The 13,999-nt window shown below is 55.2% G+C and overlaps 1 protein-coding gene across 1 annotated transcript; it reads left to right on the top strand.

Moving 5' to 3' along the window:
* The first annotated feature begins 290 nt into the window (after positions 1 to 290).
* Positions 291 to 13,357, top strand: NHLH1 (nescient helix-loop-helix 1). Its single transcript, XM_025185737.3, has 2 exons — positions 291 to 2,058; positions 9,915 to 13,357. The coding sequence occupies exon 2, from the start codon at positions 10,310 to 10,312 to the stop codon at positions 10,709 to 10,711; it is 402 nt and encodes a 133-aa protein (XP_025041522.2). The 5' UTR covers positions 291 to 2,058; positions 9,915 to 10,309; the 3' UTR covers positions 10,712 to 13,357.
* Positions 13,358 to 13,999: the final 642 nt, after the last annotated feature.

The raw sequence follows: 13,999 nt of genomic DNA, 5'->3' as shown, positions 1-13,999 counted from the left end.
GGGGGGCAGTGGGCAGCAAGGCAGCCCCAGGCGCTCGGGGGGGAGCAAGAGGGGGACCGGGAAAAGGGGGGATGTTCCCAGTCAATCAACTGGGGAGCTGTGAGACAGTGCGGTGGTGTGGGGATAGATAGATAGATAGATAGATAGATAGATAGATAGATAGATAGATAGATAGATAGATAGAGGGGGTGTGTGGGGATAGATAGATAGATAGATAGATAGATAGATAGATAGATAGATAGATAGATAGATAGATAGATAGATAGATAGAGGGGGTGTGTAGGGATAGATAGATAGATAGATAGATAGATAGATAGATAGATAGATAGATAGATAGATAGAGGGGGTGTGTAGGGATAGATAGATAGATAGATAGATAGATAGATAGATAGATAGATAGATAGATAGATAGATAGATAGATAGATAGATAGATAGATGGGGGTGGGGATGGATGGATGGATGGATGGATGGATGGATGGATGGATGGATGGATGGGGGTGCTAACTAGGTAGATAATCCAGGGAGGGGAATTTGTGGGGAGATTCTTGGTGTTGAGAGCAATGTAGGAAGGGTTAAAACGAGAGTTTAAAGGAGGGATCAGCAAGAGGGGCTGGGCTGCCTGGCAAGGGGGACACAGCTTAATGTAACACCGAACAGATTCTGGCGCGCTGTTCAGAGTTCGTGCCCATGCCCCGTGGCTGTGTGCCTGCCAGGGGCGGCTGCCTGGCTGACTCCCTTAGCCCGTCCAACTTTCAAAGTCTATTCACCGGCTTCAAGACCGTCCACAGACAGGAAGGTTGCACTGATGCCAAGGAAGTCTTCTTAGGCTCCCTGCACTATGTGTGAGACACGCCAACAGCACACCTTTGCCTGCCTCTCTCTCTCACACACACACAGTCCTGCACACACGCGCGTTCACAGGTATACAAACACACACACGCATGTGCACAAAGCCACACACAGTGCTGCGCACACGCGTTCACAGGTATACAAACACACACACACATGTGCACAAAGCCACGCACAGTGCTGTGCACACGCATTCACAGGTATACAAACACACACACACACACGTGCACAAAGCCATGCACAGTGCTGCGCACACACGTTCACAAGTATACAAACACACACACGTGCACAAAGCCACACAGCGCTGTGCACACGTGTTCACAGGTATACAAACACACACACGTGCACAAAGCCACACACAGTGCTGCGCACACGCGTTCACAAGTATACAAACACTCACACGTGCACAAAGCCACACACAGCGCTGTGCACACGCGTTCACAGGTATACAAACACGTGCACAAAGCCACACACAGCGCTGTGCACACGCATTCACAGGTATACAAACACGTGCACAAAGCCACGCACAGTGCTGTGCACCAGCTGTCGGAGGGACTCCCAGGCCCGGCAGTGCAGGGCTGCCTGTCTCCGCCAGCACAGCGTTTCCCGGTCAGTGTCTGTTCCCAGCCTGGCCTCTCGGTCCCGTCCCCACGCAGAGAGGTCTCTGCTGCTTCCCCCCCCCCCCCCCCGTCTCTCCATTTCCCCTTTATGAAATATGCATGGTGAACAGATGTCTCCTTCTCCTCCCCACCCCACAGCCTCCTTTCCTCCTGCCGGACCATGGCCAACCCCCCTCCCCTCTCCTCCCAGGGGGGCTCGAACTTCCCTCCCAGCCAATGGGATCCCCTCTGCTGTCTTTAATATTGATGAGGGGGGAGCACCGGAGTGGCCAATCGGAAGCCTGGGCTGGGAGGCAGCATGCTGGCTTGGGTGCATGTATATATAGTGTATGGCCCACATGCTTCGAGGTGTGTCCATAGAACTGTGCAGCAGCCCATGGGCCCCTCAGCAGCTCTGGGCCCCGGTCACAGGATCGCGCCCCTCCCCGGGCCCGTCCCTCTCAGCAGGAGTCTGAGCGCGCAAGGGGGAAACTTTCTGCGCTGTCAATGACCGGCCAGACCCTCGGGGCTGGGATTGGTCCAGCTTCGTCCTGCACGCAGAGGAGAGCCAGAGGCACTTTAGTGACTGAGGATGCCGTCCGGTTAGGGGTAAGGTGGCTGCACGGGGTTGGGGGGGGGGCAGTAGAGATGCACTGATGGGCTGGGATCCGACCCATTGCTGCGGTCCCAAGCACGGACACGGTGTGGGGATGGGGGCATGGGTGGGGAGAGAGAGAAAAAGTACAGTGTGAACGGGCTGGAGAGGGAGGGAAGAGGTGTGTGGGGATAGATAGATAGATTAGATTAGATAGCGGGGGTATGTGTGGATACATAGCTACATTAGATTAGATAGGTGCGTGGGGATAGATAGATAGATAGATAGATACATAGATAGATAGATAGATAGATAGATAGATAGATAGATAGATAGATAGATGGGGGGTGCAGATACATAGATAGATTAGATTAGATAAGATAGCGGGGGTACATGTGAATACATAGATTAGATTAGATAAGATAGCGGGGGTACATGTGGATACATAGCTACATTAGATTAGATAGGTGCGTGGGGATAGATAGATAGATAGATAGATAGATAGATAGATAGATAGATAGATAGATAGATAGATAGATAGATAGATAGATAGATAGATGGGGGGTGCAGATACATAGATAGATTAGATTAGATAAGATAGCTGGGGGTACATGTGGATCCATAGCTGCATTAGATTAGATAAGCTAGCGGGGGTACATGTGGATACGTAGCTGCATTAGATTAGATAAGCTAGCGGGGGTACATGTGGATACGTAGCTGCATTAGATTAGATAAGATAGCGGGGGGTACATGTGGATCCATAGCTGCATTAGATTAGATAAGATAGCGGGGGTACATGTGGATACATAGATTAGATTAGATAAGATAGCGGGGGGTACATGTGGATACATAGATTAGATTAGATAAGATAGCGGGGGGTACATGTGGATACATAGATTAGATTAGATAAGATAGCGGGGGGTACATGTGGATACATAGATTAGATTAGATAAGATAGCGGGGGGTACATGTGAATACATAGATTAGATTAGATAAGATAGCGGGGGGTACATGTGGATACATAGATTAGATTAGATAAGATAGCGGGGGTACATGTGAATACATAGATTAGATTAGATAAGATAGCGGGGGGTACATGTGGATACATAGATTAGATTAGATAAAATAGCGGGGGGTACATGTGGATCCATAGCTGCATTAGATTAGATAAGCTAGCGGGGGTACATGTGGATCCATAGCTGCATTAGATTAGATAAGCTAGCGGGGGTACATGTGGATCCATAGCTGCATTAGATTAGATAAGCTAGCGGGGGTACATGTGGATCCATAGCTGCATTAGATTAGATAAGCTAGCGGGGGTACATGTGGATACGTAGCTGCATTAGATTAGATAAGATAGCGGGGGTACATGTGGATCCATAGCTGCATTAGATTAGATAAGATAGCAGGGGGTACATGTGGATACATAGATTAGATTAGATAAGCTAGCGGGGGGTACATGTGGATCCATAGCTGCATTAGATTAGATAAGATAGCGGGGGGTACATGTGGATACGTAGCTGCATTAGATTAGATAAGCTAGCGGGGGTACATGTGGATCCATAGCTGCATTAGATTAGATAAGATAGCGGGGGTACATGTGGATACATAGATTAGATTAGATAAGCTAGCGGGGGTACATGTGGATACATAGATTAGATTAGATAAGCTAGCGGGGGTACATGTGGATCCATAGCTGCATTAGATTAGATAAGCTAGCGGGGGTACATGTGGATCCATAGCTGCATTAGATTAGATAAGCTAGCGGGGGTACATGTGGATCCATAGCTGCATTAGATTAGATAAGCTAGCGGGGGTACATGTGGATCCATAGCTGCATTAGATTAGATAAGCTAGCGGGGGTACATGTGGATCCATAGCTGCATTAGATTAGATAAGCTAGCGGGGGGTACATGTGGATCCATAGCTGCATTAGATTAGATAAGCTAGCGGGGGTACATGTGGATCCATAGCTGCATTAGATTAGATAAGATAGCGGGGGTACATGTGGATCCATAGCTGCATTAGATTAGATAAGCTAGCGGGGGTACATGTGGATCCATAGCTGCATTAGATTAGATAAGATAGCGGGGGTACATGTGGATCCATAGCTGCATTAGATTAGATAAGCTAGCGGGGGTACATGTGGATCCATAGCTGCATTAGATTAGATAAGCTAGCGGGGGTACATGTGGATCCATAGCTGCATTAGATTAGATAAGCTAGCGGGGGTACATGTGGATCCATAGCTGCATTAGATTAGATAAGCTAGCGGGGGGTACATGTGGATCCATAGCTGCATTAGATTAGATAGGTGCGTGGGGACAGATGATTCCATACACACGCAGAAGTGCACCAATACTCAGGACAAAGCATTTCTTCTGCCCACCCACTACCAGACGTGAAGTCCCTCTGCCGTGCACCTGCTGCACTTCAGAGAAGTCGAAGGGGGGTCGATTTGGGCGATGGAGGTGGCTCAGATCCAGGCGCCCAGCACAGATGGGGTGTCCTGGGCCCAGATGCCCGGCTTTGCCTGGGCAGGGTGCGGGTGCCTCTCACAAGCATTCGTGGGCTGCATTGGGTGGCACCACGGAGAGGGGCAGGCAAGGGGCCACGCAGGGAGCTTCAGGAAGTGGGGGAGGCCGTTGGCTCAGAACTGGGGGTTCGATATTCATGGCCGGTGGAAGCTGAGGGCTTCCCCGCCCAGGCTTGTGCAGTGGCCATGCGGGCGAAACAGACGCTTTGCGGAGGGAAGACCCGGGAGGGGAAGTCACCAGCCTAAAGCACCAGGGCTGCAGTCCTCGCTCGCTCAGCCAGGAGGCGGTAGGGAAAGGCCATTTACACCCAGCTCTGCGACCTCGACTGGTGCGAGTGACCCGCGGAGCCCCGAGAGTCCGGACTGGACTGAGGCCGCTCCCCGGGGTGGAAATTGTCCAGGCCTCCCGTCCTGCGTGGTGGGTCGCAGTGAACTGACTCCGCAATCTCGCTGTAATAGCAAAGGGCCAGACCCCTGGAAGGGGGGGACTGGGTGTAATTCCAGCGATTGGGGTGGCGCTGCAGAATCGACACCCCTCAGAGCCCGGCCGCTCGACGTGATTCCCTCTCGCGTCGTCCCTGCAAGCGGCTGGCAAGTAGGGACATGGCCGGTTTTCCTCCACTTGCTGCTGGTGATTGTTCTGGGGGGTGGGCAGGTGGCGTGCCTTGCCCCCTCCCCCAATCCTCCTGGCCACTCCTTTTCCATTAATCACCTCCCAGGAGGCTAGGGCCGGGTGCTTATCGTGTTTGTGTCTGCACCAGAGGCATCACGGCAAAACAAACCGTAGGCTAGGTCAATGTTCCCCATTTCTTTTCCATCAGAGGACAGATTTTCTCCATCCGTGCGCAGAATAAGTTTTTTTTCTGTGCACCAAGGCATGTGCACCACCCATAGAAACAAAACCCTGCTGCTCTGCTGATCAGCCTTTGAATCTCTCCTGAGCGGCCGCTCGGGCAACCGGCTTCTGGGAAGCCTGGTTAGGGGGAGTCGTGTTAGCTTGTGGAATCTTGTTTGTGGTTCTATTACTCCTGTAAAGTCGGGGGACCGTGGAGTATCTAGAACTATGGGCTGTCTGGGGCAGGGGAAGAGCCCCCGTTCCCTCAGAGCCGATGAGCCCCTGGTCCGCATTTGTGTCCTCACCTGCCCGCTGCTCTTCTGGGGAACAAGCGGAGCGACGCTGTCACCATGCACAGCCATGTGCACAGCCCAGAGCGAGCGCTGGGGCGCCCGCAGCGCTGGCAGAGACTCCGGCCTGTTCTCTTTGGCCTTGCGATCTGGTGGCAAACTGGCCCATGCGAGCGGTGGGGCGGCCACAGTCCCAGGAGGAAGGCAGAGGGTGCGGAGCGGGGCTAGAAAGGCTTGACAGGTGGGGGTGATGGGTGCGAATCCAGCATGAGTCCACTGAAGGCAGGGAGCTGGTCTCAGGGGCTCCGGAGACCTGACTGCAGGGATTCGGCCCTCGCCCGAGGCAGCGCGTAGAGGCGCCAGCGTGGGGATGGAAGGTCTAGAGAACAGGAGCTAGGAGGGAGGCTGGAAGAACTGGGCTTGTTTCGTGTGGAGAGGAGAAGCCTGAGAGGACATGAGAGCGGTTTCCAAGTACCTAACGGCACAAGGAGGAGGGGAAAACATTCTCCGTGGCCTCTGAGGGCAGGACGAGAAGCAAGGGGCTGAAACTGCTGCCGGGGGTTGGGTTGGACGTTAGGAAAAACGTCCTGCCTGTCAGGGGTTAAACGCTGGGGCAAGTTGCCAGGGGGCTGTGGAGTCCCCATCGCTGGGGATATTTCAGGGCAGGTTGGACAGAGACACCCGCCAGGGACGGTCCAGTGGTGCTGGGTCCCGGGAGGCGCGGGACTGGACTCAATGCCTCTCGCGGTCCCTGCCACGTCCAGGGTTCGAGGCTTCCGGGATTCTAAGCGTGGGGCTGCTGTCCACGGGCGTAAGCGCCATCCTCCAGGGAGCCCTTCGCGCCCGCACTGCTGGGCGAAGCTGCAGCCTTGAGCCGTGTCCCGTGTGGAGCCAGGGTTGTGAGCTCTTTGGGGTCAGGGCCTGTGCGTGTGTGTGTGTACGCATGTGAGTGCGGGTGCGTGTGTGTGTGCGTGTACGCATGTGAGTGCGGGTGCGTGTGTGCATGTACACATGTGAGTATGCGTGTGTGTACACATGTGAGTGCGGGTGCGTGTGTGTGTGTGCGTGTACGCATGTGCGTGTGTGTGTGCGTGTACGCATGTGAGTGTGGGTGCGTGTGTGTGTGTGTATGCATGTGAGTGCGGGTGCGTGTGTGTGTGTGTGTGCATGTACGCATGTGAGTGCGGGTGCGTGTGTGCATGTACACATGTGAGTGTGCGTGTGTGTACGCATGTGAGTGCGGGTGCGTGTGTGTGTGTGTGCATGTATGCATGTGAGTGTGGGTGCGTGTGTGTGTGTGTATGCATGTGAGTGCGGGTGCGTGTGTGCATGTACACGTGAGTGTGTGTGTGTGTGTACGCATGTGAGTGCGGGTGCGTGTGTGTGTGCGTGTACGCATGTGAGTGCGGGTGCGTGTGTGCATGTACACATGTGAGTGTGCGTGTGTGTACGCATGTGAGTGAGGGTGCGTGTGTGTGTGTGCGTGTATGCATGTGAGTGCGGGTGCGTGTGTGCATGTACACATGTGAGTGTGTGTGTGTGTGTACGCATGTGAGTGCGGGTGCGTGTGTGTGTGTGCATGTACACGTGTGTGCGTGAGTGCGGGTGCGTGTGTGTGTGTGCATGTACACATGTGAGTGCGGGTGCGTGTGTGCATGTACACATGTGAGTGTGCGTGTGTGTGTGCATGTACACATGTGAGTGTGCGTGCATGTGTGTGAGTACGCACAAGTGCTGCAGCTGGTGCCCCGGGACTCTGCTAAGGAATAACACCGGGTGAAACCCCCCAGAGTGTGAAGCCCCCTGAAAAGCAAAGCGGCTCCCGGCTGCCCCCTGCCCACGGACCGTCGTTCGCTCCCACCGTGCACTGCTCCCCCGGCCGGGCAGGGAGCGCAGGGGCCTGGCCCCCCTCAGGCTTAGCAGTGGGCGCTCCTGGGTGTGGGGCAGCACGCTGGGGAAAAGCAGCAGCGGCGGCGAGCGAGGGAGGCGGGGAGGCAATGTGACGTCAGACGGACGCCGCGCGCTGACGGGACGGACAAGCTTGGGGAATTGCATCACGTGTCTGGGCGCTTGGCCGGATCGGGGCCCTGAACCGGGGCCCTGCCCCAAGGTGGGTGCGGTACTAGGAGGAGGCTCCTTTGTCTCTTGTGCTAATTGCGCACCCGGGGACTCGCTGTAGCCCTCCTGCCCCACCCCACGAGCTTTCTGAGTGTCCCTCTCCCAGCCCCTTACTCTAACTCAATGCACACAGGCACGGGCACGCAACTGACACACGTCTCCCTACACACAAAACTACACACATGTGATAACTTGCCCACACATGCGTGTACGCACACACAGATATATATATAAACAACCAGACTTTGGCTGTGCACAGGCATGTGTGTGTGTGCATACATGCGTGGGCACGTTATCTCATGTGTGTAATTCTGTGTGTAGGGAGATGTGTGTCTGTTGTGTGCCCATGCCTGTGTTAACAAATTCCTGTGTCTGTGATTTTCATGTGTGTGTCTCGGTGTGAGGGCTGAATGACTGTGTACACGTGTGTGGTTGGTGTGGGGGTTAATTTCTCTGTGTGTGAATTTTGGAGCGTCAGTTTGTGTGTGTGAATGTCTGTGCACATGCCTGGGAGTTTCCCGGGATGTGTTTATATAGATCCTTCTCCGGGGCACTTCTGAACAGGCGCGAGGCTGTGTCTGCACAGGTCAGTCTGTTACTGTCCGACTCGGAGTGCTCCTTCCATGGCTCGCCTCTGCTTATCCCCCCGCTCGGTTTCTTGCAGGCATGGCTTGTCAGAAGGCAAAAGCAGCCTGCCGTGTGCAGATGTTCCATAGGAATATTTTATCTCTGTCACCATATACCCCTAGCTAACTAACTAGCTCTCTCGCTCTCTAACTAGCTGACTCTCTGGTGTCTAGCTAACTAGCTCTGTAGCTAACTAGCTCTCTCGCTCTCTAACTAGCTGGCTCTCTGGTGTCTAGCTAACTAGCTCTGTAGCTAACTAGCTCTCTCGCTCTCTAACTAGCTGGCTCTCTGGTGTCTAGCTAACTAGCTCTGTAGCTAACTAGCTCTCTCGCTCTCTAACTAGCTGGCTCTCTGGTGTCTAGCTAACTAGCTCTGTAGCTAACTAGCTCTCTCGCTCTCTAACTAGCTGACTCTCTGGTGTCTAGCTAACTAGCTCTGTAGCTAACTAGCTCTCTCGCTCTCTAACTAGCTGACTTTCTGGTGTCTAGCTAACTAGCTCTGTAGCTAACTAGCTCTCTCGCTCTCTAACTAGCTGACTCTCTGGTGTCTAGCTAACTAGCTCTGTAGCTAACTAGCTCTCTCGCTCTCTAACTAGCTGGCTCTCTGGTGTCTAGCTAACTAGCTCGGTAGCTAACTAGCTCTCTCGCTCTCTGGTGTCTAGCTAACTAGCTCTGTAGCTAACTAGCCCTCTGGCTCTCTGGCTTACAGTCTCGCTGGCGGTGGCTGCTCTCGAGAGCTTAGAGCTTTCCTTCTAACCCTCTTCCTTCCAAACTTGGTTTCCCTCGACTCTGCCCCTTGTCCCGTTCTGTCCCGGCCTGGTTGGCAGGGGTGGGTCAGGCCTGGCCTGGTTGGCAGGGGTGGGTCAGGCCTGGCCTGGCCTTTCCCCAGACCCACAGTCCCAGCTTTGGAAGCGTCTGTGTGCGGGCACGGGCTCCGGAGCAGGGCTGCGAAGGCAGCGGAGGGAGGGGAGGCAGAGAGCCAGGATTCCTGGCCTGCTTGCAGACTCCCGGGGGGAGCAGGGAGCCGGCTTCTACTTGGACACATCAAGCAAAGCAGCTGTGCTGGGTTCCATATGTCTGGGGTGCCAGAATCCATGACATACGGGCTCATGTAATATACAATAGGCCCCCACCCCCACCCACACAGCCTGTCTCCCCCCCCGCTCCAATCCACCACCTGTCATCTCTCCAGAGAGCCAGGAGAAATGGCTTCTCTCGCCACGGGCTCCCCCCTGTGGCCTTTCCTGCTGCCCTGGGCTGCTGCTACCCCCAAGCTCCCCCCCCCCACTAGCACCTTGCCTGTGTCGAGCTCCAGCCGTTCTCTGCTCTGCACCAGGCTGCTTTGCTGGCTTGTGACAGGGACTGTTTGCTTGCCCTACGGGACAGACGAGTCTCCTTCCTTCCCTCCTTCCTCGGCAAGTGGGAGCAGGACGTTAGTGAGAACGCCGCTGTCTCTGTTTTCTAGAGCCCCTTGGAGGCACCTGCAGAGACTGACTCCTGAAGAAGGAAAACCGCTTTGCGCCGCGAGCCGCAAGACGGAGCCTGCACCCCGCGCACACAGAGAGGAGAGATTTATTTATTTAAGTTATATATTTATTGGAAATGGTATTTATTTAAATTATTTATTTGGAAGATTGTTGATTTGTGTGTCGGTTCCCCGGAGAGGGGAGCCAGCTTTGACATTTCTTTGGAAGGATTTTTTTAATGAGGAACAAGATGATGATGATGTGAACCAGAAAACAAAATATTAGACGCAGAGCCAGTTTATTTTGGAATTGTGTCTATCTGTCTGTCTGTCTGTCTGTCTGTCTGTCTGTCCACACACCCATTGGTATATCTATCCCTCCATCCTTTGAAAAGATGATGCTCAACTCAGACCAGACGGAAATCGACGTGCCCCCATCTCACTCAGAGACAGAGTCGGTCTTTAGCGACTGCGGGGGCCGCGGGGCTGGCGCGGAGGAGGCCGGTAGCATGGGCCTGTGTGCCCAGTCCCGGCTAGCTGAGCCAGGCGAGGCTCTGAAAAAGGACCTGCAGCACTTGAGCCGGGAGGAGCGGCGGCGGCGGCGGCGTGCCACGGCCAAGTACCGGACAGCCCACGCCACGCGGGAGCGCATCCGTGTCGAGGCTTTCAACATGGCCTTCGCCGAGCTGCGCAAGCTGCTGCCCACCCTGCCCCCCGACAAGAAGCTCTCCAAGATCGAGATCCTACGACTGGCCATCTGCTACATTTCCTACCTGAACCACGTGCTGGACGTCTGAGCCACCGAGCCCACGTCTGTCTGTCCATCTGTCTACTACATTTCCTACCTGAACCACGTGCTGGATGTCTGAGCCACCGAGCCCACGTCTGTCTGTCCGTCTGTCCGCTACGTCTCCTCCCAGAACCACGTGCTGGACGTCTGAGCCACCGAGCCCATGTCTGTCTGTCCGTCTGTCTGCTACGTCTCCTCCCAGAACCACGTGCTAGACGTCTGAGCCATCGAGCCCATGTCTGTCTGTCCGTCTGTCTGCTGCATCTCCTCCCAGAACCACGTGCTGGACGTCTGAGCCACTGAACCCATGTCTGTCTGTCCGTCTGTCTGCTACGTCTCCTCCCAGAACCACGTGCTGGACGTCTGAGCCACCGAGCCCTTGTCTGTCTGTCCGTCTGTCTGCTACGTTTCCTACCTGAACCATGTGCTGGACAGCACCGAGCCCATGTCTGTCTGTCTGTCTGTCTGCTATGTCTCCTATCTGAGCCGCTGAGCCCACGTCCGTCTGTCTGCTGGGTCTCCTACCTGTACCATATGGTGGACGGCACTGAGCCCACATCTGCCTGTCCATCTGTCTGCTACATCTACCTGAACCACGTGCTGGACATCTGAGCTGCCAAGCCCACGTCTGTCTGTCTGCTGGGTCTTCTACCTGAACCATGTGCCGGTTGTCTGAGCTGCCGAGCCCACGTCTGCCTGTCCGTCTGTCTGCTACATCTCCTACTCAAGCCACATGCTGGACATTTGAGCTACTAAGCCCACATCTGTCTGTCCATATTTCTCCTCCATATCCTTCCACCAACCCCATCTCTGTCTGTCTGTCCGTGCAGCTACTATACATGTTACCTGACAACTTGCTGGAGACTGAGCCACTGAGCCGAGGCCCATCCGTCCATGTCTCCGACGTCCCTCCTGGTGGATTGCTGAGCCACCGAGCTTTCATCCATCTGTCTGTCTGAGCCACAGGCCGGACCTCTTGAGCCACCAAGCCCCGTCTGCCCCTCCCCCATCCATCTCTCACTGGAACCCCGGGCCGGACGCCTGGCCCACAGCAGCTCTCAGCCCTGGGTTCTCGGCTCCTTCTGCCTGAGCAACAGCCTGGAGCGAGGGCGTCTCAGGCCTTTGTCTGTCGGCTGCATCGTGCCCAGGGGCGCCGCACGTTGGGCTCCCCCAAGGCCCTGTCTCAAGCAGCTGCTGCATTTCTGAGCTGACGCCCGTGGCGGGCCCTGGATCCAGGCAGACATGAAGGGGAGTGCGACCTGCTGGGAGGCTGGGAGCCTTTGCACGGCCAGAGGCCCCTGCTTGTCCTGGCCTGGAGAGGAATACCCAACGTGCCGCTAAGCACACGGACGGACGACACGGGGCAGCCTCTCCAAGTGAGACAGCAGCAGCTTTCCACAGGGCCCGGACCCTCGCGGTGGGTGGAAGGTGCCTGGTGAACAGGAAAGAGGTGTTTCCTCGCTCAGACCTGCTCCCGGAAACCTAACCCTTGCCCGTCCTGAGCCCCTCCCTTCCCCAGGCAGGCAGGGAAACTCGCCGCAAGTCAGTCCCCAGGGATTTCAGTGCGCTGCTGCCACCAAGGCTGGAGCGCAGACTCCCAAGTCAATGTCCACGTCAGCATCCCAAAGGTCAGAGTCTGCGCCCGTCGCTGTTCGGAGACTCCAGTCTCCACATCCTGCGGCTGTTTCTACCCATGCAAAGCGAGTGTTTTGCACCCACTTTGCACTGGTAGAAGTGACTGTTCAGGGTGGACAGCACAGAATCAAGCCCAGGGAGCTCAGAATAGATGCCCTTAGTGAGAGGGGTCCCGCTAGGGGAAATGTGGCAACTCTTTACTCAAGCTTCCAGCCCCCACCGACGATCTCAGATGACTGGATCTGTCTGCTGTAATGATCGGTGCATAGTAAATAAATACAACTGACCTGTTTGTTGCCATCATTAGCCTTCAGAGTCAACACCCTATTTTGATGATGAGAAGTCATTGATTTATAAGGCCTCCAGTCTCCTCTGCTATGCACCTTGTGTTGTCATTAACCCCCAGGCAAAGCAGGTATCAGGTCTTGCCTCCTGCTGGGTTTCCAGGCACCAGGTTTAACCCGTTAGTGGGACACCGTTTACCACAAAAGAGCTCGGTTTGCACCATTCTAGTTTATCTCAGAGCCAACCTGGGCTAATGTACGGGCTGCGCTGGGCAGCTGCACCTTTCATGCGACCGCTGAGATGTAGGCGCAAGCGACGGCTGCAGGGAACGGGAACTGGATGAGCAAACCCCACAGGCAGCTGTGGAGCGCACAGCCCAGGTGGGCAACCATGGGGCTGTGTGCCCCCGCATGCTCCCTGGTGTGAATCCCGAGCAGAGAAGGCCCCTCCCTCCCCTGCCAGCAAATGTCCCTCCTTGGAGACCCAGACGCAGCTCTGGGGTTCACCTGGTGCCCTGCACTTCCTTGGAACCCCAACCCCAGTGTCCCAGCTCAGCAAATCACCCCAATGGCAAAGCCAAGTCTGGGGTATTGGCAGAGAAGCTGATTGGCAGACGTTAGAACCAAAGAGAAATGGTGTTTGGCCAATGAGATCGCTGAGTGAGCGAACTGTAAACAAAACACAGAGCCTGCAGCCAATCAGAAAAGAGCTGGAGCAGACCAAGTAAGCAAGCGTGAACTGTGTGGGTCTGAGCCTGCAAAACCCACCTGTCTATTGGCCAAGGGTCTGCAGGGTGAGACTCTGTCATTTATCCCCATACACACCTGTCTGTCCGTCTGTCTGTCCCCCTTCACTCGCTCACCTGGCCAGTGTCTCTGTCCGCCTGTCTGTCCCCCTCCACTCGCTCACCTGGCCAGTGTCTCTGTCCGCCTGTCTGTCCGTCTGTCTGTCCCCCTTCACTCGCTCACCTGACCAGTGTCTCTGTCCGTCTGTCTGTCTGTCTGTCTGTCCCCCTTCACTCGCTCACCTGACCAGCGTCTCTGTCCGTCTGTCTGTCTGTCTGTCCCCCTTCACTCGCTCACCTGACCAGTGTCTCTGTCCGCCTGTCTGTCCGTCTGTCTGTTCCCATGCGCCTCCATCTCACGGTCTGTCCCCCTTCACTCGCTCACCTGGCCAGTGTCTCTGTCCGTCTGTCTGTCCCCCTTCACTCGCTCACCTGACCAGTGTCTCTGTCCGCCTGTCTGTCCGTCTGTCTGTCCCCCTTCACTCGCTCACCTGGCCAGTGTCTCTGTCCGCCTGTCTGTCCGTCTGTCTGTTCCCATGCGCCTCCATCTCATGGTCTGTCTCCCTTCACTCGCTCACCTGGCCAGTGTCT

The sequence above is a fragment of the Pelodiscus sinensis genome, chromosome 22 (genome assembly GCF_052426305.1).
Source record: "Pelodiscus sinensis isolate ZL-2025 chromosome 22, ASM5242630v1, whole genome shotgun sequence".
Lineage (NCBI taxonomy): Eukaryota > Metazoa > Chordata > Testudines > Trionychidae > Pelodiscus > Pelodiscus sinensis.
This window is presented reverse-complemented; position numbering and strand designations above follow the sequence as displayed.

What these genes read in the sequence shown, in the direction of transcription:
- NHLH1 (XM_025185737.3), top strand. Translation starts at nt 10,310, where the DNA reads ATGATGCTCAACTCAGACCAGACGGAAATCGACGTGCCCCCATCTCAC.